The 26710-nt window shown below is 44.2% G+C and overlaps 1 protein-coding gene across 4 annotated transcripts; it reads right to left on the reverse strand.

The window, feature by feature from the left end:
* Positions 1 to 614: 614 nt before the first annotated feature.
* On the reverse strand, positions 615 to 26710 carry ZDHHC3 (zinc finger DHHC-type containing 3). 4 transcript variants are annotated; one of them, XM_026034831.1, is made up of 8 exons: positions 26553 to 26710; positions 19967 to 20091; positions 18556 to 18885; positions 15637 to 15761; positions 12535 to 12631; positions 10626 to 10707; positions 9158 to 9288; positions 6105 to 6479 (listed from the first exon to the last, which is right to left on the reverse strand). In XM_026034831.1, exons 3-8 carry the CDS (start codon positions 18859 to 18861, stop codon positions 6321 to 6323), a joined length of 900 nt encoding a protein of 299 aa, XP_025890616.1. In that variant the 5' UTR covers positions 18862 to 18885; positions 19967 to 20091; positions 26553 to 26710; the 3' UTR covers positions 6105 to 6320. The 4 variants fall into 4 exon arrangements, with proteins under 4 accessions (XP_025890620.1, XP_025890616.1, XP_025890619.1 ...); XM_026034835.1 differs by lacking the exons at positions 6105 to 6479; positions 26553 to 26710 and adding an exon at positions 615 to 892 and having other exon boundaries at positions 19967 to 20412; XM_026034834.1 differs by lacking the exon at positions 19967 to 20091.

Here is a 26710-nt window from a genome sequence, read left to right on the forward strand (position 1 = left end):
GCTGCTTGCAAAATTAGCCTAAGGAAACCCTGAAAAATGTCAAGTACCAGTAAAATAACCAAAAAAAAAAAAAAAAAAGAAAGGTCCTATGCAGCCCAAGGCTCACGGTCAGTGGATTAAGTTATCCGTAGGGATATTTCAGAGCCTAAACAAGGGAACTGCACCTAGGCTAAGCTCCTTCTCACTCCTGTCCAGGTCTGACACTCTTAAGCCAGACAACTCATAACCCAGAGACAGCATCCACATGAAGAGCTAAGAAAAGTAGGCCTTTTTTCAAAAACCCTTAAGAGATGGACTAATCTGGYCTTTTTTTTTAGTCCTCTGAAAGGTTACAGGAACGAAAGAGAAACAAGGTCTCTGTCATTGCACATTTCTGGCAGCTGGAACCAATCTGTCCAACAATTATAGACTTTCTTTTAAGGCCACAAAATAAAAGCTTGATAAAGCAATGAAAAAGGAGCTTATGAATCATATCATCCAYAAAGCTTTCTCTGGAGATTTGCATTGCTTCTGCAAATGTGTACCCGGCTTCTGGATAAATACTCCTGATTTTCTTTTCCCTCACTTAAAAATCCCCTAAATCTTCACCACAAAGTTATTAAAAAAAAAAAGAAGCTGAAAGCATCTCTCGACGTCTTGGAAGATGCTTTGCTTATTCCCGTAACACTTGGACCTCAACGTCTTGAGCCAGAAATTGCTCGATTTCTTCTTGGGTCATAATCTCAGACGCAGGGGCTGCTGCTGCTTCAGGTGAAGGCGGGTTTTTGCAGTCCAGGTTTGAAAAAGGACTGAACCAACTCAGGGAGAAAGCACCACCGAAGGCCACCTTCATTCCTTGCCAGCCGCTGATCCTTTCCCAAGTCGGCTTCTGATTTTTAAGACGCTCAATACCCTGCAAGAAGAGAAGAGTCTGSGGTTGTTTCACGCTTAAAGCAGGTGTTTGTGCAGCAGTTGCTGCAGCTGGTGCAAAACTGTGTTTCTACAGCTGGGCTGGTGCTCAAGGTTTAGCTAAGGACCAATTTCCCCTCTGAAACTTGTCGCTCTTCTCTCAATGCTTTTTGAGTCCCACCGATCAGTAAAATATTACTGATAATATAATAGTGATAATATAATAATATCATTTAAAATGTCACCTTATTTGCTCATTTCTACAGTAGCTGACTCAAGCAAAATACTGCAGTGTTTTCCAGTCATCACTGACTTACTGTAGCCAGGCATAGGCTCCTCACTAGAAGTCGACATAAGAGCAAGTTAAGTTTGCACCAATTAAGAGGCAAATATTGAAAAAGAAGAAAAAAAAATCCATTTCTGTCTCTTAACGAAAAACCAAAATGCAAACCTGATACCCACGGGGGTAAGAAGAAATACATACGGACCGAAGTGGAAACCTCAAACCAGGACTCAACATTTTCCCTTGACCTTCGTCGGTCAATATTCCGATACATTCTCTTTCTAAGAGCATCCCCTTACTAAAACAAACATTTTCATTTTACTTCAAATATCAGGTCCCTTGAGTTTTGGCAGTGACTTTTTTTCCTGGTAGTCTCTTCCACATAGAAATATGGGACTATGAACATTTTTAAGGTTACTGGTATCTAAAACAAACACATTTTTTTTACACACATCTTTGGCATCACAAGGGAGAGGAGTCAGATCTATAGCTGAGTATTATACTGTCCACAGTAATGCAAAGATAAAGTAGAAATTCTGTCCTTAACAAAGCAGGAAAACTGGAGGAAAGTTTTGGGACACTTGAGAAAAGGAAAAACAAGCACGTTCAGTTAAAATCATTTAAAACAGCAGTTTTATAACAGCAGGATGAAAAATTACACTTCATTATGTYTTAAATCTGCAGATTTTCTCTAATTACCCACAAGTAATTTGAAAACTTTGCAGGGAAAAAATGAATACATGCAGTAACTCAGCAGCACCCCACATGCACTCGCAGTAGGCCTGATAAATAACACATATTAATGTAACAGCAGCTCGGTTTTGCAATGATACTGAGTGAACATAAGCAGGCCCAGGAGGAAAAGAAAACACCATAAACRGCGAAAGTAAATGCAAAGCTTTTGCAAACTTCATTCACGCCACATTTCTCCTGCTGACTCTGGAGAAACACAGCAGTGAACCTGGAGAATGAGAAATTACGCAGGATCAAAACTCCAGTCTTCCAGGTTGGCAATTCYGACAAAAATCGGGCCCCAAAGCACAGTGTTCACCTTGCAGATTGTAAGTGCAGTTCTGACCACATGGATACATTCCAGGGAAGATTCCAAGGAAAAACCCTTGTGCTGTGCACAGCACGCACGGCCCTGTGCAGGCAGCAGCAGGTGGGTGCTGTGGCTGCCTATGGCACAGCAGCAAGGCGGGCTCAGCTGTTCTTTAATAAAAACTGGACAATATCCTGTATGTTTGGAGGAAACCATCCCCATGGCTGCAGTGTATGTTGTGTGAGGGAGGAAAATCAAGCAGCGCAGGGCAGGAGGAGAAGCACAGCAAGCTTTTAAACTCCTGCCAGGCAGCACGAGCTTGAAACCTTCCCTCATTCTCACACGGTATCCAACCCAGTCATTGTTGCCACTTGGACTAGGAACAAGAATCCTTAATGTTTCTGGGTAGAAAACCCATCCTTTCCTCCCCCAAACCAAGGCTGCTCGCCCCGCTCTGAGCAGCAACCTGCTAATGGAGGCAATAAGCGAGGTCAGTGTGAGGCCACACTCACGTGGACTGCAGGGCTGTTATCCAGCCTGGACGGGTCGGATTTTCCCTCTCCTCATCTCACCTCAGGGCCTGTACTCAAAACAAGCTGGAAATTTTCTTACAGTTTTCAGTTGCGAGAAGAATTTTCTTATAATTCTTCTACAATTTTATTAAAAATTGTATCCTGTGCTAATTTTGTCTACTCGCCCCACAGAGAAGAGGGAGGATGGGGAAGAAGGAGCAAGGCAGAAGAGGGAGGAAGAACAACTCTCTGTTTTACTTGATCATTACCTAAACAATCCTAGAGTTGTCTTGCYCGGTTTCTTACACTCTTGCTCACCCTTGTGCACTGTCAGAGAGAGGAAGCCAGGAGGGATGGGAGGGCCCGAGCCAAGGGGGCCGGGAGGCCGCACAGCTCTCGTGCGTCAGAGGAGGGAGGTGAGGTTCTCTCAAGGTGGTTGACACTTCAAACACAGCAAACACAGCATGCAGCCTTGTAACAGTGTGTGAATTAAGGCTAAGACACAGCGAGTACTGCTGTTTGAAACTACGATTGAGGCAGACTTCGAGAGGAGAGCTCCTGGCCTCACAAAACCTGAGGCCTAGGAGTTCCTTAAATTCATTCCTGCTTAAGTTTCCTGAAAAGACCAAAGCCGTGGCCATGATGTAGCAACTGCCGCTTTGATGCAGAATCCATGACAACCTTTATCAAGTTGTCCCGATACCAAACGTTCAGTTGATCACCTGATCTTGGCCACGCTAAAAAAGGACAAGCACCTGAAATAAGGTAATGCTGCTCAAGAAAAAGAATCAAAAAAAMCCCCTTTTCCTTAGGAAAATCAGCTGATTCTTGCACCAAATTGCACCACCAGACTGGTTGGTGCAAGTAAGATGGAGAACCCCAGGGAACCAAGACACACGAAGGCATATATAAAAGACAGACAACAATAGGTACTTTTACAAGCTGTGAAAAGACCATTTAAAACCAAAACAGCTTGGGTTGAGCATATCAATATTATATAACCCTGCTTAGCAGGTCGAATTTGTTAGAAACAAGAAAAAAATAGTGACAACACTTCTTTGTTTTCCAGTAATGATCTGAACACTAGAACAATGCAACACATCTTCCTCCAAAATATATAGGCAATAGAAGTAACTAACCAAAGGCATTTTTAAAGCTGTGAAATATATGGAGAGGCCCGTTTGCTTGCTTCTTGTCTAGGTGAGTGAAGCAAAAATAAAAGTGATCTGATTTTGTGTCATGATTGCTTGACGGCCAGATGCTTCTCTAGTTCAAGCCACCATCTGCGCATGCCCTGCCGGGTAACTCATAGTGTCCAAAGATCCAGCCCTTAGCTGTTAAACTGGTAGCATTATCTGAAGAAAACCGTATCATACATGTATTAAAATCACAGAATCACAGAATGGTTGAGGTTGGAAGGGATCTCTAGAGATCATCTAGTCCAACCCCTCCGCCCAAGCAGAGACACCCAGAGCACGAGGCACAGGGCGGCATCCAGACAGGTTTGGAAGACCTCCAAATCACTCTTTACACTCACCCTACACCCACTCGTTCAGATGAGATGTTCAAGGGAATCAGAGCTACATATTTATTTACAATAGCTTATCACTATCAGCAGACCAYAAAAACAAAACTTCAGCTTATCTTTTCTTCATCAGGAAAGAAAAAACGTGTATGCAAGAGCCACATTTCCTTCGCAGCATCCTCCCWGTGAGGCACATGTGCAGATATGGTGACTCTAAGTGCAGTTGTACAGCAGAGAGGTGACAATACACTCTTGCAGACCTAATCCTGAGCGAGCAGGAGGGCACGGGCTGTTCAATTTACACAGCCAACGCAGAGAGCGGCAGCCACCTCCATGCAAGGCAGTAAYGATGCTCATCAGCAGAGCAGTTAACTCATTTTTAACCCTAAATTTGACCGTTAAAGCTTGCCATGTGCTTCTATCAGCTTGCATATAAAAGTGAAAGCTCAGAGCACCATTACAGGTTTTGCCAGTCAGGAAAGAAAATAAGAGCAAACCATTTTTTTTGGAAAAGTTTTATTGCATTTGTTTTCCATATGGAAGCATTAACAGATTGAAAAGATGCAGCATTCACATTACTTCCAAAGTCAGACGTCCAACAATTTCTCCTTCCCTGATTCCCCTCCCTTTCCCCATGGCTTTGAATAAGTCTAAACAGGTCATTTTCCAAAAATACCACTCTACCTGAAACCAAGGAAAGAAAAGATTCCTTGGAGCTCGGGGACACCGTGGATTTATATTTTTCCTTTTTTTTCCGATCATTTTGCAAGCCCACGAGAGTCATGATGCAAAAATATAACAGAATTCCTGCCTGAACACAAGGCTGTAATCACAAATGGTTTTGAACTTCACCAGTTTTTGGAATGCCTTCTGTCCCTCCTGCCTTCAGCAGCACACACTGCAGTACCCACACTGTTCAGGACAGCATGCATGCTCCACACCATCACTATTTCCCAATTTAGATACATACATGTGTGTGTGCACCTGTCACATAACACACGTATGCATAAATAAAAGATTTACAAAACTCTAAACCAGGGCAATGCTAAGAATACACTCACCCTGATACACCTACACACCCATCAATGTTAGTTTTTATTTCATTCCCTTTGCCTCTGGGCATTCATATCCATTTTTTACATTAATAATTTTTGATCAGGCATTGCTCTAACAACTCGTTTACCAAGACAAACACACACAAACAGATATTCCTGCTATCCTAAACACCTGAAAAGTAGATTTCTTTCTTGTTTGTTTGTTTTCCTGCAAGTGTAAGGCATTTAAAACCCAGAAGATCATCTAAATCTGCCACAGTTACCCCCGTAGRGCAACAATTTTCTGCACACAAGGGAGGGAACAGACAAAAAAAAATGCCAGAAAGATGAAATCAGTTCTGTGGCTGGAAACAAAAAGGCCAGGTTGGGATGGAGGGGTGGAAAAAGTGGTGTTGGCAACATTTGTTTTAAATACTTTAACTGTACGTGATCACCAGGTCAACTGGCTCTCTTGCTGTGTCGCACTCTTGTCTTGCACCTTTCGGTAAGTGAAGTGTCTACTTCCCAGTTCGAGTTCGTTTACATGGGAGCAACGTGCTCCTTCAGGGAGTCCCAAGGTGTCTGTGTAGGACTTGGCACTCATTTGTCTTCCACAGAGCTCCTCGCGGTCAGGAGACAGCATGAGAATCGACTCAGAAGAGGTGGGTCACACCAGAGAAAGAGGATCCCCTTCACATGAGTTACGCCATACAGAGAGCAGACGGAAACAAAGGCCAGTAAAGTTAACATGATTAAAAAAAAAAGAAAAAGAAAAAAGAAAAAAAAAAGAAGAGGAAAAAAAAAAAAGGAAAAGAGAAAAAAAAAGCAAAAGAAGCAGCAGCAGTTTCAGCCAGAGATATAGAATTATCTGAAGTTGTGGAATACAGGGCTTTTTTTTTCTCTGCAATCATCAGCCATTTCTCATAGACATAAAAAAAAGTTTGTTCTGCTCTTTGTTTTGAACATTCATGGAAAAATTATAACAGTAGTGCTGTAATATATTTCTAGTTTAGTGGAAATGCTGGTCAAGAAATCCTCAGACCACATACTGGTAGGGGTCTGCTTTTCCTTGGTCTGGTGTTGCGAATGGGCTAAGCCATGCTATAGAGAACGGATGGCCAAATACTGCTTTCATGTTCATCCATTTTGTTTTTTTAGCCCATCTTCTCTCTTCCTTTTTCAACTGTTCTATTCCCTGAAAACAGAAATATCACATTTTCAGTCAAATAGTTAATTTCTGTACTTCTGGATTTGGGGAAATGTCTACTCTCAGTTACCCCTTATCCAAAGAAGGCAGTTAAGAAAACAAAAATCTATCTCCTTTTTCTCTTCAATGTTTTATGTTAAAACAAAAATATTAAGGATAGCAAATATTCCCTGGAAATAAAACTGCTCTCATGTTGTTCAAGCCTGGAAATTTAATTTCAAACATTTAATGACCTGCCCTCCAATTACCACATCAATTGAAAAAAAAAAGCCCATCAACTAAAACCAAAGACAAAGAATGTGTTTTAATGGCTGAAAGAATTATGTGCTGACCAGATGGAAAAGTTTCAGAGGAAACCATTACAAGCTTGCAGGCAAAAAAAACCCCAAGATAATCTCTATAATGCTCCCAGATTCACCAAGCAAGTTCAGGAAGTGCCCATGGKTCAGTGTGGCTGAGTCTACCTGGTGCCTCTTCTTGTTTCATTAAAATCACTGCCAAAACATGCATGGGCTGATAGCAGGGAGAAAGGGTTAAATATGTTCACCGATTTAAGAGAAATCATTGGCATAGTTTAGTAAGGGTTAGAGGGAGAATAAAAATAAGCCATCAAGCAAATCAGCTGAAACATTCACTCACTTCAAACAAATAAACCATAAAAAAAAAAAAAGTGTATCATATCTAAAACCCATCTAGCCAATTGGGTTTCCCAGGAAAGCTAGATTTAGCTGCCACAGGAGCAAAATTAACCAGGGCAGTCACTGGAGAGCACTGCTCTTTATCAGGTAGCAGCAGCAGACAGGCAGTTCTGCTCTTTAACTTAGGACCTTTAGGAAGGTARGTGTCTCCTGAGCTGCATCTCTTCTCCGCTACACATTAGCGCTCTGCAATTCATCTCTTTCTCAAATTCCTGACTCTCAGAGCTCTGCAGAAACAAGGTCAGCAGCAAGAGGTGCTTGGTAACGTCATCTTCGGGGGTGACAGCCAAGCACTAGGGTCRTGGGTCTCTTCCAGTAGAAAGGGACTATCTCCGTGGGATGGCAGACACAGAATGGGGAGGTTTCCCAATGGTTGGAAGGGGGAGCAAGGGCAAGGCTCAGCCCTCTGAATAGGAGGTAAAACAGGAGGGGGAATTTCACTCTGGAGGGAAGGGAGGGAATTTCACACAGGAATATTCCTCCACTCAAAACACTTTGTTGCACCCCAGGCATAGCTTGCCCAATGCTAGCTAAAAATCRTAAGTAAGAGATGTCATGGACAACACAGAAATGTCCAAAGAGCAAAATCTCTACCTTTAGGTATTAAAAAAATAAACAGATGGAAAACCACCACACAGACACACGCAGGGTGGGGCTATATTTCCTTTTAATTTCAGGTTGTAACATAGGTGATAACTTCTATGGGTACCCAGCATTTGAGTGGAGGGAAAAAGAAGGAAAAAATAAACCACAAAGGACTCTTTCTGGGTAYCTGGCTGTAGGAAGCAGGTTCTAAATACACTTGCCAAGCTCTCAAACACTGAGAGATTCAGATATGATTTCACAGATAGCATTGTTGACTTATGTGATAACAAACTGAAGCTTGGCAGGATCCTGTTGTTTTGTATTGCATCGGACATCTTCCCGGGAATCTCCCCAACAGAAAACAAAATGACTGGGGATCTTCCTTGGGACATAGCAGAGCTGCACAACGTGATCACCAGCCTCTTGCAGAACCCAGCATCAAAGCCAGTACTGCAAAAAATCTGAGGAGTGATGGGCTCTTACACACCATGGTGCCACTTCTAGCTCTCTTATGGCAACAAGGATACACATTCCAGCTTCAGATGCCCATGCACAAACAAGTGAAGAGGAAGGAAAAATCATGGAAGAGGAAGGAGGCAAAAGGAGCTGCCCCTCTTTTAGGGCAATCGTTCCCTTGAACCTCTCCAGTTCCCTGCTGTCTCTTGGTGYGAGCTACCACAGATGTCTGAGCGTGCTTGGTGAAGGCCAGCAGGATTCACAAGTGTGAAAACGTCACCAGGAKTCACAGGCTCCATCTTTGCAGAAGGGGGCAATTTCAGTGATATATGAAGGACTTCAACATCAAGTAACCTCTGCTCTCCTGCCTTTCAACTGAGGATAATGTGGGTTTGCAGCAGAATGTACACACCAAGTTACCATGCACCTAGATATTTTTTCCCCTACTTGGCAAGAGGTTTTGAACTGTTTAACAAGTGGCTGAAGCTGGATATTTCCTAGGCTTAGGGCAGGGGGGAAAAAATCCCTCTTCCACCTCACCTGATCCTCCCACTCAACTTGGCTGCCTAAGACGTAAAGCTGCAGAGAGAGATGTCAGGGCACCTGCAGCAGAACTGAAAATGACACCAGCCTGACAGCATTCCAGGAAAGGAAAAATCTCCAATCCACAGGAACAAATACTCTACAGAGGGTAACCCCTTTACCAGTGCCCCCTTTTCAAAGTTTCTGCCAACACAGCATCCCAGCCTACACATACAGATGTGCACACTGTAAGCTAAACTGTGCTTGCTCAGTGTGTTGAAGCAGTTTTTCCCCACAGCACCCACATATACAACCCCCCTGCACAGTGAGCTCGAGCCCTGTAACATTTCACTGTTTCTACAAATGGCAACAGAGACAGTGTGCAGGGGAGCGTGAGACACCCACCGTTTCATCAGTGCAGATGGAGTGTACTTGGGTCCCAAACATTACCGACGTGAAGATGAGGAAGAGGAGAGCCTCAAAACACAAGAGGATAAGAAGAATCACTGTAGTTGGCGGTGAGAAGGAGCTGCATTCTGTGAAGAAAAAGCAGTGGAGTTGGAAGGAGAAAGACTGGATAATGCGGCAGCTGCAAAACAGCTGCTATCTAAGCTACAAGCTTTCCCTACTCAAATTGTACAAATAAACTAAAATGGGGATCATTCTCATACTCTACCTATACWGCAAACTCATGGCAAGCTTCAATGAGACCTGAAAATGTCTGCTCGTCCATTAAAGGGTGAGCAAAAAAAAAGAAGATGGAAGAAAATGTTGCGTTGGTTCATCAGAACTTTTCCAGACTTCTCTGAAATCACTTAAAAAAGTATTTTCCCCACTGTGAGAAGATGTTAAACTTCAACAGGCATGCAGTAATCAGAACCAACACCATCAGTACAGATCCAGAGCAGAAGGAAGGCCACATCCACCTCTGTTCTGCCACCTTAATCTGGGGCCAGTGGGAAAGAGCTTCAACCACAGGAACCAGGCTCTGAAAAAGGGGCAAAGGAAACATCYTCCTTTGGTAAATCCCTTCCACAAGGCTCTGGCCATGGCAGTCAAATCAGTGTCATTTGGCACCTGATACCTTTCTGCAGAATAACCTTGCCACAAGACCAGTTCATATGGGTAAACACACGCACCTTCTGTGGCATTATTTACCAAAACTTGTCATTATGATAAGCTGAACGACCGAATTAAATTCCAATAAAAATCAAGCTCTTTCAAAAAAATCTGCAAGCAGCACACAGAGCCCTGTCCACACGTCTTTCAACAGCTCGCTGTCTCACTCAACATTACCTAGATGGCTTCCTATGTCTTTTAAAAACAAACAAATAAAGAACAACTTTGTGAAAATGTACTTGAGGGACACTGCAGAGCAAGGGCTGGGATGTTCTTTTTTTTTTTTTTCCCTTAAATCAAGAGGAATTGTTTGTTCTTGTGAGGGTGAATTTTTGGATCTAAGCTAACATGTCTTCCTGGCAGTCTTGCAAGAATGATTCACGTTACCCTTTTAATAAGGGCATTCACATTCTTCTTATCTTGCTTTGACATTCAGGAAATCAGTCCAATATTTGTGTAAACAGTAAATTACTGCACACATGCTCTCTAGGAGTCTTTATATCTCAGCTTCTACCTTGACAGCCTCAGGCTTTGGTTCAAACAAGACTTCTCTCTTCAGGACAGAGACACTAGCAGGTCGGACAGAAATATTAAATCCCAGGACTGATTTTTAAACTTGAGCTAGCACAGCAGAGCCCTGAGAGCATCCCTCTGAAACCAGCATTAAAGGGGTGGCCTTAGGAGCAAAGCACATTCTAAGATCTGCTTCATAGGCTAATCTGGTATTTGGAAGAGATCCCTTGTTTGTACTCACTTGTCCAGTCTTCTTCAAAGCAATACAAGAAGTGAAATCCCACCATGATTAGAGCATGCAGGGAAATCAGTGCTATATACATCTGAAAAACAAAGGAGGCAAAGAACGGCTAGCGGGCAAAGCTTAAAGCCAAAATGCTAAATCATAAAGCATCTTAAAATAAAGTACTCAAAGTCGACATTTAAAAAAYATTATTATTTATTGTGCACGCACACACACACACACGTATATGTATATATACACACACACATACATATATATACTCAGACACTCCAAAAACAGAGCACCTTGGAGCCCCGCACACACACGGCTCCCGGGCACTCCTGGCAGCTCTGGGCAGAGGAGAGGGGCTGCTTCACCCCAAGGCGGGTGCACAGGCCTTCCTGCTGGATACAGCACATCCGCCGGGAGCAGCAACGCTCCAGGGCCGGGTTTGATGGTGTGGGAGCTCGCTCAGATCCTGCCCCTCCAGCACAACTGGGCCCAAGGAAACAAGAGCCAGGCTGTTATAATCACAACGAGCACTTCATCTGATTTGCAGAGCAAGTGAGAAATAGGATTTTTTAAAAAATAAATCTTTCTTTTGAGGCAGGTACTCACATGGAAAGTTTCTGTCAGGATTTAACAGTTTGTACTTAATCTGTTTTTTACACTACATCATAGCATTGTAGCAAAAGCTTTACATTATGCATAGTGCTACATGTACTGTCTACAATTTACACATCCAAAACTAACAGGAAGAATCCCCTGAACCTAYTGACTGCAAGGAAAGAGTCAGCACAGGCTTCTTTTTCTCTGGAAAGCAGAGATTGTGTTAGCAGAGAGAGCCCTGGAAAAGCAGGAAAACGTGRCAGGAAACTGTTTTGTTCCTCCTTGCGACCTCAGTGTGCAGCACTGAGGAGACCTGCATCTCCCCAGCTCTTGGGAAGAGAAAGCAAAACCAAAACTAGAAACCTTAACTTTGCTTTTCTCAAACAGGCATTARCTTTAAGAGAAACAAAAGCCCTTCTGGTAGGACTGAAGCATCCAGGTCTCTTTTACAGTGAAAGGACCCCTGCTCGGGGGATGACAAATGAAATTAATTTTATTTTGAAATCCACAACAAACTCAAGTTTAGGAGTAAGTTTTTCCACTTACCCGAAGTTTACCCCTTGTTTTTAACTCGGTAATGAGAACGTTCTTTGAACCTACCAATTTCCCCAAAGATTTATTAATAAAACAGAATATCACTGAATCTCAGCCTTGCAATGTTCACGCTGCTCCCACTGGATATCTGCACTCGGCTTTGATGATACAGATTTCAGCCATTCCACAGACAGGCAGTATTGGAATTTGTGCTGCTACTTTCTTGCTCACTCTGCCACAGCTAAGGTATAAAAACTCACACACCTCCCTGATATGTGAGTAAGCAAATAAGCTATCAGCAAGGAGAAGGTAGATAATCCTTGCCAAAGAAAGGCTGGAGACTTCCTATTCCTCCTCACCAAGGCAGCAGGTACAGCTCTTGTCTCATAGCCCCACGCACAGGCATTCATGAGCTACAGCATTTAAAAACCCTAGATAGGGACCAGGGCCCTGCTGCTGGATGTGACACACCACCGAGCAGAACAAAAGCACGGCACATGCCTCCAAGAGCTCAATACAACAAAAACCTTCTCACGTTATGAAGGAACCTGGTAAATCACCTGCTAGCACAAACCTCACAAAACGCTGGCCAATACTTTTTGTGAGGCCTTTTCCCTATTGCTGTGTGCTTCCCAGTGAGGGAAACAGAGGTGCCTGGCACTTCCCTGTGAAGTTTGGTGTAACAGGAAAGGAGAGGCAGCCTGGAGATTCCCTTTGCAAGCTGTGCCCRGCGCTGCCTTGCTGCCCACGGGACAACTGCAACGACCGCTTGCAAAATACTTACTGTAAACAGTACAAAGTACTTCTGGTTATTCTCTCCTACACAGTTATTGACCCACGGGCAGTGATGGTCCATTTTCCGAATACATCTCTTGCAAACACTGAAAGAACACACATYTTTATAGCACAATTCATTCCAAAATACAGGGGGAATTCACATGCTTTTAAGGAACATGGTGAAATGAAAGGAAAGAATCAGGGATGCAATTTTAACCTAAATAAATCCACTGGTTACCACATTAATATTGCTGGTTTGCTCACTTGACTGTTCCTGTTCACAACGAACCATGCTACACCAAACCACTGTTGTAAAAATATAAATAAATGCCAAGCAAAACACATTAGCACAATATTTTCATCAGTGGTTATGCCAACGTGTAATCTGAAGAATACATTCTAGTGGAGCTAATATGTACGTTGTCGCCCAGGTTTAACCTACTTGCTCTGTGAGAATGTCCACATGTGAAAAAAAATAACAATGAGAAATTTTAAAACAGTAATGGATAAATTGCTACAGTTGCTAATAACTAAATCTTAACTTGTTGTTAACACTAGCTGGTAGCAGGAGCTCTCCAAAAAGAAAAATAAAGCACTAGAAAAGGTTCTTGACGTGAAGGTGAGGCACCTACTAGCATAAGTCAGCAGTGGGAGTCAGGCAGGAAGACAGTTTCACAATATACAGTCAAAATTAGATGTTAAAGCACTTCACAAAACCCRACTAATAAAATAAAAATGCAAATCCCTGGCAGCGTGCAGACGTTGCAGGAGCCAAGCACTAGGAGATTACTACGCTGTGTAAACACCACCCTCCCGGGGAGCTCTGCTTCAACTCACATCATAAAGGAAGTCTTTTTCTCTGCTGCATTCTCCTTTGGTGGGGGAGGAAAGGCAGCCTCCTGATACCACATTGCACAAACAAGTACTGAAATCAAATATGAAACCAAAAAACACAAACTCCAAAACAAAACAAAAAGACCAAAAAGCAATAGCCATTCCGGAACAATTTTGGCTGCRTGGAAACAGAAAGCACTGAGGGTTCCTTTGGGGGATATTTTTCTTTGAAAAAAAAATAATGCTTTGACCTTAAGGGAAATAAACAGCAACATCCAAACACTAAAGAGAGGCTAGGAACACTCTCAAACAAAAATCCAAGTGTGGTCCTGCGAGCCCTTATGAGTAAATAATAGAAAACCTTTCTCAGAACCACTTYGCATTCAATGCACATTGTGGCAGGAGATGCTCCCCAGGGATACATGCCATGCCTGGAAAGCAGTACGGCTGGGATAGCCCTGATCCTGAAGGAAAGGCTGCTCAGGCAGGCCCAGCTTCTGGGCCCATGGCTGGATCCAGAGCCACTTTGCTTGCAGGGTGCACAGGCACTAGCTGGCACTGCAAAAGTAAATTATCTGCCTGGTAACACCACTGGACAAACATCAACTATCGGTATTTTTAAAAGCACACAGGAGAGACTGTGCAAAAGGGTTGGATGCCTCCCCGTGGCCTGACTCCCTTTGCTCCTTTTTCAGCCTATCCACATCCCAGTTTCAAAGCCCAAGGAGGTGCAAGTACCAAAGTGACCATTAAACTGCTCCTATCCCCCTGCAAGGGGCAACCTGCAGCAAAGGCAAGGCCGCCTCCGTGAAGGCAGCTAAGGCTGAGTGCAGATTTCCATCTCCTGCACTTTGGCAGACAGTAAAATTAGCTGCTGGAGAGGAAAAGGAAGGTGAGAATGGGAAGCTGCCCATGTAATGTTCCCCTCTCTGCCCCAAACCTGGAAGGAGCAGTTTGCTGGGCACGGGGGATTTGCTGATTGACATTTGAATCAAGAAGCCTCCCTGAGGTGCACAGCCAGCAAGAGCTGTAGGTAAAGGCTGCATGTGCACAGTTTCCTGCGTTAAAGACCAGCACCAAAGGAAAGAAAGATCCACACAGAAAAAACAACCGAAGATTCTCAACAGCATCAGTGCTCAGTTTTCCAAATCTTAATGTCTATAAAATTATCTGGAAGCAAATAAAGAGGTTCAAGGAGAGCAGGGTCTGAGTTTGGCCAAGGAGTCTTTGTCATTTACCTACCCTGTGAGTCATTGGCAAGGCAGCACTTTAGATGCAAAGTGTCATTCATAATTGAAGAAGTGTCAGAGGGGATTTTACAGTGGCATTAATAAGTGATAGGCACGATCGCATTGCTCCTGCTGACTAACCAAGTGCTGCTTTCGACTAAAAGAAACAAACTAAAAACCACCACTGGCAAACTGGAGCTCCAGAGAGGCATGTGAAAAATGTAGACAGCAGAAGGTTGTGCTCAGCACCGTGTACTCCCCTTCCCACAAGATCCCTGCGAGAACCAGCTGCAACGATACCAGCTCTCTCAGTGTGCACTGGGTTTTGAGCAGGCAAAATAGAGCTGCCACTGCAAACTCTTTAACTGCTTGCTGGGAAGAAGGTTCACTTGCTTTAAAGGCAGAAAAGAATTTTAGAAAGTAGAGTTTTGGGGKTTTTTTTGTGTGTGTGTGTTTTATGCACACTGCCTTTAGTGCTAAAAAGTTCAGTAACTCTCCACTAAGGTCTGTCCTACCAGGAAAGGAAAGGCCATACTGATGGCACACGGTTACATTACTTAATGAGATCATGAAGTAAGAACACTTTTTTTTTTTTTTTTTTTTTAAAGTGCATGTATTACTGGAACTTTACTTTAGAATTTGAAATAGCATCTACAATTAGACAAATGGGTGCTTGAATAAGGAGTAAAAACATAACTGGAAAGGACCCTTGTCCTTCGAGAGAGATCATACTTTATGGATTTCTGTATATTCTGGTATCTAATATCCCCTTTTCAAGTTGTGGCTGCAGGATGAAACGTGCTATGGCAAATTAGGGACTGCCAAATAAAGCATTTTTCACTTTGAAAAAAAAAAAAAACCCAACAAAACAAAGGCCCAAAAGTTTTCTCCAGGTCCCCTCAAATGCATGTGGCACTACCATGAACAGAATTTGGATGCTGAACTCTAAATTTAACCACTGTGGTTTCACACCTTGATAATCCATTAGATCAAGGCCCACCTGAGCTCGAGTGGGATGTGGGGCGGGCGCTCGGAAAACCCTTTACCTGCAGTGATGGGCTCTGTCTGGCTTAATGCTGCAGCATTTGGGGCACTTGTAAACCACCTGTCCTGGCTTCAGCTGCAGGCTCTCGATGAACTCCTTCGTGGCGTTGCCTTTGGGCACAGCCCCCTGCGGAGAAAAAGCAACCAGGTGAATGTGGGCACACGAGCAGGGCTGAGGACACTAAAGAGCCAACTCTGAACTCTGAGAGGGGAGGGAGAAGACGGAGACACAAACTTCCTGGAGCTCTGTTGACACTAGGGCAGGAAGATCCAGAAAATATATTAAATTGAGGTGTTAATGGATGGAATCAGGCAATAAAACCCAATTTTGCATTTTTTAAATCAAAAGCAGCAATTAATCCTCACTTAAGGAATCAGTCTCTTGTAATTCTATGGGAAAATTACCTTACAATATTTAAGAAATCTCATCCCTTTCTTGACATCTATCAACAAATCTCTCATCCCAGTGTTTCTTATCACAAATTGGAGACCACAAATATTTCATTCCAGTAGAAGCAGCAACTTTTGAAGCCCCACTGTGTGCATTAAGAGTAGCTGATAAACATCTCATGTATTTATAGCCATCCTCCCAACTGTGTATTTGTTATTTAAATGAGGGTTTAATTTTCAAACAGCACTCACTTTCCAAGGATTTCCCCTCTCCCAAAATAAGACTAGGAAAACATTCACATTCTTAACCAAAATAAGACCAGAAAAATATTCTTAACTATATAATTTACACTTTAAAATATGCATCTTTAAGTGGCTAATGCGCTTTTGCTACAGGAGCACGAACTTTCAAAAGGTACCAAGTCTACAGTTTCCAGCCGTTCTAGAGTCGCAATTAACCCACAATAAATACATTTTAAATAAATTTTAAAAAGCAGTCATGAACTGCACTCTATGAAGTTAATGCTGCTATATAGGCACAAGTGCATCTACACAGATTCTGGTTTTAATTCCAAAATAAACACAGGCAGCATTACAGACATATTTCTGAAGGAACCATCTCCTCTAGACARACCTATACAATCCCAAGAGCAGCAAAAGAACTGAACATTAAACCAGCATTTCAACACTCTCTTAAGCAGTCTTTGTTTTCTGCTTTTTTCCCTGTAAGAACTTCCCAATAGGCCCAAAAATTTTTAAAATGACCCCATCCCAATTTCCAGAAATGCTACAGCTCCGCTCGCTGCCCTCTCCCCTCAGCACACGGGAACGCTCGGCACCCCAGGGACTCGCTTAGCAAGGACACGCAGGAGGCTGATTCTGCAGAGCCTGGCACAGGCTGTCACCTTCAGAAGGACTCAGGTTTTCACTTCTCTGTAATAAGAACCCCATTGCTGTTGGCCTCAACAGTGCTTTCTTTGACATTCTGTTCCTGGCTCTCCACGTACCGGCATCCTTTTCATCCCACACTCACGGGGCCCACACTTCTGCAGCTCATCTTGCCGCTCATCTTTCCCTCCTTCATTTTGTTCAGCTGACTTCTTTATTTAAAAAAAAAAAAATCTGCAAAGAATAGAACAAAACTCTACTGGCTGTCTCCATCCACACACATAAAGAACACTACACACTTGTAACTGGAGTATCTTCTCCCCGCTTTTACTCTGCTTTGTGGTTGTATCTGTTCCTCCTGAACGGCACGGCCAGCTGTAGAATGTGGCTTCTGTTTCAATAGTCATGGCTAAATCTGCAAAATAATTCTGGAGACCCAAAGGTCTTAAAGCCATAAAAAAACATAATAATTAACATCAACAGCCTTCCTGTCTCTTAGGATATATGCTCTGTAGCCAAGTGCTGCAATCCCCTGTTCCTGGGTCCATCAACAGGACCAGTGTCGGAGCTGCTGCTCACCGTTGTGCTGAGCAGCAGTAGCACGCAAGGAGAAAGTCTCTGCTTTATATATAGAGGGAAACTACTCCAAATCAAGACACTTGTGCAGCACTGTGGCTTCTGGGAGAGTRGGAAGCTAAGCAATGATGACTGCACTGATGTTTTGATGGCCTGTAAGGATGCTCCAAGTAGAAAACGTTACTTGGAAGGAATATTTTGAGCAGCAGAGACTCTCTGCCACTCCCAAGAGCAAGCAGCAGAGTCGAGGGGAAAGGAGGGGGGGAGGCTGAGCTGGTTTCCTCTCCCACCGACTAGAGGAGATGGATCCACCTTCCAGAGGCGGATACGCAAAAGAATCCATCACAGGGCATTCAGGAGCAGCATGGGAGGAAAGCATGGAATCCTTGCTAGCTGAAAGGGGCGGAGGCAACAGGCCTGATCTCTCATGAAAACATCCTACGGAGACGCAAAGCTGAGCGTGGGGGGAGTCTCACAACCCTCATGCTTCCTTCCTGCCTAGGAGCTTTCAGGTCGCCCATTGAGGAGCCTGGCACTCACCGCAGACCTAGAAACACAACCTCCCTTTGGTAAAGGCATTAAGTGAAAACAGGCCCACGCAATATTTGTTCTAACATRGCTTGATAAGCACAGTGATGTCATCTGTTTGAGAGATGCCACAAGGCTTTGCAAACCAACAAATGCTCTGTCCCGTTCTGCTGAAGCAACGTTTGCCAAGGCTGACAACCAAGACCAGTTTTTCTAGCTTTCCCGTTTGTCAAGACATGACAAGCCCCAAACACAGATCTGCCACCGGTGATAAAACACCGTCAGAGAGAAACACACTCCTTCTTCAGCGTGAAGAGCTGTTCACACAATGGGATCCAAAGCTTGGTCCCCAACCTCACACCTGCCTTGAGTGGGATGACAAATTAGCACAGCCCGTCAGCGGCCTCACTCGGAAGACTGACACACAAATATTATTTAAATCTGCCACTCAYTGAACCAAGGAGTTACCCAACGTGTAGCAGACAAAAAAAAATCACCCCTCAGCTCTTGCCAAGACATACCAAGAGGGATATACTTACGGGATCCGTCAGCATAGCACGGAAATGGGAAGCCAAAGCGAGGAAAGCCAAGGTGTTGAAGAGGGTGCCGTTGATCGCGCTATAAACGTAATCCCGCGATGGAACCAGCATGACGAGGAGGACCACGAAGTCGGCGTAAAACACGAGCATCCAGGTGACGACGGCGCACGCGATGCCACAGCCATCTCGGATAAACCACATCGTTCCCAGGGAAGCGCGGCTCGGAGGCGGGACGCACTGCTCGGGCTGCAGGTACTCGGGCTTCCTTTCAATGTCTCTGGAGCGGTGGACTGGAGAAATCATCATAGGCTATAATGTCCATACTTGCATCTGAGAAAGGATCAGAAAAGAAGCGTTTCACTGCTTGGCGAGAAAGGCYGAGCTCCTTTCACAGGATCATGTGGAAAACTCCAAATTGCAGGAAAAAGACAAAGGAAAAAAATAAAGATAAATAATCAAGAAATAATGGATTTGGAAAGTAGACTCTCATGCTTATCAGAACACTTCTTACTCAGAAGAATCTCCGAGCGCTTTTAAGACATGCTTAATTACACATTAAATCCATGAGCTGGCCACCTCCACCCCTGGGCAGGAAAGGCAACAAGTGTTTCAGGAAGAACATGGAGATTAGGTAGGTGCCAAGAGGAACAGCCCCAGTAGGGACTGAAGCAAGAAATGGACRCTGGCATGTGGGAGAGAGCTGAAGATCTGACAGAGCTGTCAAGATCCCTGTTCTCGGGATCAGGCCTCAGGAAGGAAAAGGTCTCTCCTACAGACACTGGAAGTTTAACAAGCCAGAAACATTTCCCTCTGCCTCTACCCAYGGAGCTTTGGAGCAGAACTGCAAACCCAACCCACTGAGGAGGTGCAGTGGGAGGAACTGCTGAGGAAACCACCAGCACAGACATCGTCTCAGGAATTCCCAGTCCTCTCTGGAGCATGCCTACGTGACAGCTGTATCCCACCCTCACCTCTTCCTCTGGCTTTTTATCCCTCTTAAGTCTTTTACTCTGCAACCTCTGCTTCCTCTCTGGGAACCTTGTCTACCTGGAGGGTAATGTCCATCTCTGAGGCCACGCTGCTCCAGGGACACACAAAGCTCACTGTAATTCCAGGCTTTTTGTGCAACTGGGAGTAGGGAGGAATAAGAACAGTGCCCATAAAACTCTGGCAAGAGATCAACTAGCCTGTGTTGCAAAGTTGCCCCACTCTGGATGTTACAACACACCTGGTTCCAAGCGTTGAGTGTGAAGRGCTGCTGGAAAGCTAGGCAGCTTTGCAGCAGCTCTTTACACACCTAGCAACTTCTTCCAAGGTCACTTCTTAAAAATAAATAAATAAAGCCAAAATGTGTATTTACACAGTGCTCTAAATGCTTGAAAGCCAATCTTCATACTTAAAGACTATTCACCTTCTTCTAGAAAACTGGATGCAGCAGTCCTGYGACCAGACACGCTGTATGCCATGTGCCTAAACAGAAGAGTCTCCCCTCTCCTTATTTGAGCATGTCCAAACGGTTCATATTTTTGGGAGACACTGTGGAAAAAATATAATGCATTTCTTTATTTTAATTGAGAGACAGGGAGGTCATGGATATGCACTATTAMCTCTATCTTCTGCAAGAGCACTTCGTGCTGTAGCTATCTTTGTGCTCAATTGTTCAAAATTGACATCTTCGCCCAGACAAAATGGTTAAACTCTGCAGGAAGCATGCTGAGAAGATCATGAAAATATCCAAAACTTTTAATAAATATTGCCATTTCTCAAAATATTTATGACGAAGAGCAAGGCAAGAGCTCCCCTTTGCTGTAACGAGTTACGCTGACCTAAGTGGAGATGCTGCTGCCCCCGTCTAGGCAGCAAAGGATTTGGTAGCCTGGCTTCTGGTTATTTCAAGAGGATCAAACTCCTAGGAGGACAATTAGCCTCTCGCAGCCACAGGTTAAGGTCATTATCGAGCAGGATAATGAAATCCAGGCACGGCAGGGATGCCTCTGTGCACGCTGGCCTAGGTGACACGCGAGACAGGTCGCTGCATCCATAAAGAGGCTGGTACTGCCCAGGGAGAGGCAAGGCCCCAGGGAGCAGAGCTGCTGCTGCTGCTGCCCAGCACAGAGAAACCAAGCACCTGGGCACCACCTGCTAATCACAGAATTCTCTTTATCTAACATAACAGTGAATAATAAAAGAATTAAGGCACTTTCCTATATTTCTGCTTTTAAYATTCAGTACGCTGTCCGGCAAGACAGGTCAAGGTGTTTTCTGCAGCTGGAAAAGTTGCCTGCATTCCTGTTTACACACACCAGCRTCTGTATGTTACACAGGTAACATGCAGAACAGAAAATCAGGACTAAAAATGTGCACAAACGCATCTCATCTACTTGAAGGGAGGCGGGGGTGGCACCTTCTTCTCTTCATTCATGAAATTCAACGACTGTGTTGTAATTTATTTTCTGCTTTAGCCACAGCTATAATTTCACTTCATGACTCCTGATATTTAGAGAAAGGTGCTCTGTGTTTTTCAGAAACTGCTATGACCCATTCAGTCTGCTAGCATAAGTCCATATAATTTCCCCAGTTTTTCATTATTTCCATGAGGACACTTAGTTATTCACAGATTTATCCAGTTTAATGATGTTTTAGAGACTCATTTCTGCCCCCACATCCCCGACACAAACAAGTTAACAAATCAAACTTCATTAAATCACTTCATAATCTTATTAGAAATTACGCTGATTTGCCAGCATAAAATAAACCAGATTAAAAACTCGTGCCTGACAAGGATGTTTAGAAGCAGTAACAAGTTGGAATAGTCCTGAATATAGACAGGGTATTTTTACCTGGACTCTGTAAGCTTTACTTACATTAAAAGGCTCGCTTTTGTTTTCCAAAGCAAAGCAGGGAAAAGCTCACATGAAAAAAACACCTCCTATTTAACAGAGGCTTTAAACAGACAAAAGGCATCACACTTAAGTATTAGCAGGGACTGATACCTAGGCGAACACCTAGTGATTAAAGCTGTGCTTTTCCTCCCGACTAGCAAGTTCCCGCAGGCGCGACTGGCGCCGGAGTCCGGCTGCTCAGCGAGGCCTCAGGAGCTCCCGTGCACCCCGCTCCATGTTCTGGGCGAATTTCCACGTGCAGGAGGCAGGGATGCGGATGCAGCCAAGGCCTCCAGCTCAGGCTTCCAGCTGCAGGACAGATTTGTTGCTAAAGAGCTTTTGTTACTCAATACTTGCTCAAGAGTCATCTATAGGAGGCAGAATGAGGATGCAGCAAGCAGTACACAAACACCATTTATTCACCAGTCATTATTTGGGAAATACGTCTCTGTGGCTTGGTAATTTTTTAAAATTCCTTGTTATATATAAAAACATCTGTTTGTTTGCAGTGCCTGACCTGCTATTCTCACATAAGCAAATACCTCCACACACACAATAAGGAGCCAGGGAGGTGGGAGGGCCGGGAATATTTTCATCTGGCTGATCTGCCTTTAAAGCACAGAGCAGGTGAAGATAAGTTATAACAGATAATTCCTAACAGCTGGAATATGTCACCCCTCCTGCTCCGTGTATGTAAACACCAAGGACAAAGAGCTGAGATGCAGGGTAAAGCCAAAGGAGAGGCCACCACACAAGTATGGGCTACAGTGACCATAAGAGCGTGGGTCTTAAGGAGACATCAGTCAAGCCCGTTTCTTTTGTATCTGGAGGGCATTTGGCACTGCAAGCACAGCCAAAAAATACATAACATACACATGAGGGATATAAGTAAATTATAACTCATTTCCCACTGTAATATAAGTAAATTATAACTCATTTCCCACTGTAATGAATGTAATGAACACTTAAAACATGCTTTTATACATGATATAAATGCCCTGTTTTCTGACATGAGCTACGTCAAACATTTTTTTTAAAACCACCTGCCTAGCAAGTCCTGAAGAAAATATCAAGAATCAGCTACTAAATGAGCTGGACCTTCATTCTCCTGGTAGCTGCAGGGTATCTGTGGTTTGGATGTTATAAAACTCCGACCAAGCTTAACTCCATCCCACTTCCATGCAGTTACTCACACTACTGTCAAGCACACGGGCATGACCTGCAAAGCAACGTGCTACTGTTTAGGCTTTGCAACCATTTCCTCTCTTCGAGSTCTATTAGCATTCAACTGCAGGAAGAGCTTACATTTTGGCATATAAACTCAACAAACCTCACATTTTGGCAGCTATATTAAAACAATCTGAACAGAAGAACGAGGCCACGAACAAACACAGCAACTTTTCTGGGGTTTCAGTTTACTTCTTGCAGCCTTTGCAGAGATACTTTGGAAAAATTCTCATGCTCAGAACTACAGTTTGCTGACAGTATGTTACTAGCTGACAAGAGTAAAAAGTTAACTTTAATACTGCTTATCAAGAGGAAATAAACATACATTACCAGTCTGGTTATACTAGAGKCAGCTAAACAAGATAAGACGGATAGATATGTCTTTAAAAAAAACTTGGGGATATAGAAAAATTTTGAGACCATTTTGAATTCCATTTCTATTTTCTCTAWGTGTAAAGCATAACTGATTATAACATCACATATTCAATCTCCCTTTGCAGTAGAGATGGGAGAACATGTGCTGTTTTCTAATTAACAGGCTATGAACCAATGCTGCTCCTGCCACACTTTCCTACAGCTCCAATCTAGAACAAGCCTGTCAAAACTTGCCAAAGCAAGTTCTAGCAGGAATAACAAGGAAATATCAATATTCAGTATACATCTCCTAATGGTTTCTGCAAGGCCTGGAAAGCTTTATCTGATCAACAGGAAGGGAATGAAATAACCCAGCTATGCTGAGAATTTCTGGCAGCCTCCCGCAGATTGATCCAGATATCCATCAGCACAGCAGTTTTCAACCCAATTTACAGAAGCATGGAGGGACAACGGGACAYAATTAACTGGACTGTGAAAAGGCAGCTAAAAAAGAAAAGAAGCCTATTCTTTTTTTTTCCAGGGGAAATAAAGCAGGCTTTATACACTGCAGGCTTTATTTCCACTGGAATATTTTTTGGATTGAGTTGAAAACTACTTCTCCCTGGCTAAAACGGCAAAAGCGAGAGGGGAGGCGGAGGCACAGGGACCTGCTGGCTGTTCTGAGCAGCCACCTGAGGATGCAAAGGCAAGTGCCACAGGGCAAAGGGACTGGGCTGCGCGTGGGGACGCGCGGGGCAGCTGCCCTCGTGCTGCCAGCCGGCGCTCACAAAACCTCGGGTACCCCAGAAGCCTTCGGTGGTCCCACCAGACTTGCAGCTCCCACTTCGAGCAAAAGTGGCGTAAAGCAAYGACATCACTTTAAAATATCACCAGGTTTAAACCTTTTTTTTTTTTTTTTTGAGGCTGATTGTACAAGTTTGGAAATCTGTTGAGGGGGTGGGGGACACAAAACCCAGCAATCACCCCCGTTACAATATTTTCTATATGTAAGAGCAGCAAGTGACTACATTACAACTCTGAGCTACATCCACGGTTTAAACAACTGTTTACATTTTATATGGTTATTTCATTATTTTGATGGGGCCATGACCAAGAGCTGAGTGAAAATACACACTTAAGAGGTGAGAGATTTTCATGGTTTTTATTGGAAGCACTTCGTTAGCGTTGCAGATTTAACCGCAGTTGTGCCTTTCCAAGGAATGTATCTGAACTATTTCCTACCCTACTGTTAGTGGCACACAAGGTCTCAACAGTGACGGCGACAGCTCTCCTGGCTGATGTCTGTATCAGCTCTGCTTAATCAATGGAAAGGAATAAACTGCAATGCAAAGGAATGGAGATCTTTGATAAACGATTGCACCACCACCTGTAAGGCCTACCAGCCTGAGCAAAGGAGGACAGAGACGACGAAGTTACTGTCCAAGGTACAGGAACTCTGAAGCAGGACAGACCAGGGCTTCCTTTGCCACCTAGGAAGAGGATATAAATCCAAAGGGCAGTAAAGACTAATGGTCTAATCCCAAGCTTAGTGATCTTAATAAGCTTTGACCAGAAATCTGCAAAGTTCTGAACTAGTTCAGAAATCTGTCATTGAAACCACCAGAAAACAACCACCACCATAACCTCCCAACTGCTGTCAGAGCAGCAAGAGCCTTGGAGGAATTCTGTTACTTCTTACAGTTTCCCAATAGACTAAATGAACAGGAGCCGACAGTCCTGATAGACTAAATGAACACAGTCTATGCAAGAAGAGAAATATCAATCCTGAAAGCGAGAAAACACGCTATTTTTGTGGCATTGCTGTCTATTTGGAATGAGGACCAGAAGCACAGGGCAGTCTTGCAGCAGGGATCACGCTGGGTTGTGGATAGCAACAAATGGGGATGTCAGGAGCTGCAGGTCCTCTGAGCAGAGATGCAGCCTGCCGAGATAAGACCTTCCGTGGTCTTCTCTCCAGTTTTGATGCTGACTTGGGACTCGAAACAGCAAACACATGGGTTAAGGGAAGTGAAATTCTCAACCTGTATCAACCTCAAAAAGGAAAAAATAATAGAGGAGAAAGGTCTGTCTATAAAATTAGTATTACCTTTAGCATCTACTTTAGAAACTACACTGCCTTCACGGCATGAGGAATATATTTTCCAGAGAAGCAGAAGAGAGGGTTTTCTTTTTAAGTATTAGTAAGATGTTGGCAGAACCATCCCAGTCTACAGAATATTCTGAATATTGCCTTTTATAGGAAAAAAAGCACCTTTCCTATCAGACACACCTTTGCACTCACACAGCCTAACCCAGGATCTGGTTCCATCTTCTCCTGTTATAGACCCCCCTCTACAAGCGTGAACAAGTCACTCCCTTGCTCTGTATTTCTTCCCCCMCCTGCAGTCTAGATTTCTTCTGTATCACTTAGGGGGAGCTTTGCAGACAAGCACATGAAATACTGTAAGGCATTTTAGATTTTTAAATCTGACACTTGCACAGGGAGCTTTATCAGATACAGGATACTTGGCATGTATTAAAATAGGTGTTGATGAAGCAGTGGGGAAAAAACTACCACCTCTGTCTATCCTGAAAAAGCCTGAAGTCATTGTTGTCACGACAGCTCTTTGAGATTTTAAGGGTTAGCCTAGGATACAGCTACACTGCTACTGCAGAAAACAAGAAAAACTTGCACGTTCAAAGCTGTTGCATGATGCAGCTTTTGAAGACGACGTAAAAAACTCCCCGGCTGGCAAACGCAGTGTTCCTTGCTGTGGTCACTGCTGCAGCAGCGAGGACAAGCGARCCCTGTCTCCATAAAAAATCCGCTGAGCCCATCTCTGCGTGTTCATTTTGTCGCCCTTTCAAACAGAGGCTCGGGGCGCAGGGTAACCGCAGCGCCGAGCGTGCTGCCCCTGTTCTGYGCCACCCTGGAGGGACCCCAGCGATCCGGGCAGCCGCTGCAGAAAGCGCGGACGTGCCTCGCACTGCTGCCTCCCTGCACCTCCAGCTACAGCCGTCCGTTCCTCTGCCGATGGAACGGCGCTCCTGCCTTCCCACCAGGTCACRCGGATGTTTCATTGTCTCTTTTTCTTTCCCCTTCTACATAAAGCGCACACTACTTCATTTTCCCTTTATTCACCCATAGTTTCCATTCACTGTAACATCTGAACACTGCAGCCCTTTAGCTGCCGTTCCTTTCAGCTCTTACTGCAGAACTTGCAGCTGAACTTCACACACGGCCCATTCACGGGGCTAGGAGCAACGCCACCACCAAGGGCCTTGCCYTTCCTCCTGTTCCAGCCTTCCGCTGCCTAGAGGGTATTAATGCCGGGTCTTCCATGTCTTCCTTTGCCTGCTAAGGTTCCTAAGCAGTGACTCCCATTATATTTTGCAGACAAATCCTGCTGCTGCAGCTTCTTCCTCCTCCCCAATGGCTGTTTTGGCTTGTTCTGCTCCTGCCCCTCTCCCTTGGGGTGGCTGGTGGTGCCTGAGCTTCCTCGGGCACTGCCCGTCCCCACGGCCACACGTCACCTGCTGCACTGCAGCTCCAAGGGCGCAACAGGAAACTCCGCTCCGGTTGTCGGCACATCCTGGGAAATACGGAGCTCTCCCTAGGGAAGCTGTGATTTCTCCTGTCTTCTCAAGCAACCTGAAGGTTCAGGTTGGCTGCACTCCTATGCCCAGAGGAT

This window comes from Nothoprocta perdicaria, unplaced genomic scaffold (genome assembly GCF_003342845.1).
Source record: "Nothoprocta perdicaria isolate Ctin4 unplaced genomic scaffold, notPer1 scaffold_150, whole genome shotgun sequence".
Classification (NCBI taxonomy): Eukaryota; Metazoa; Chordata; class Aves; order Tinamiformes; family Tinamidae; genus Nothoprocta; species Nothoprocta perdicaria.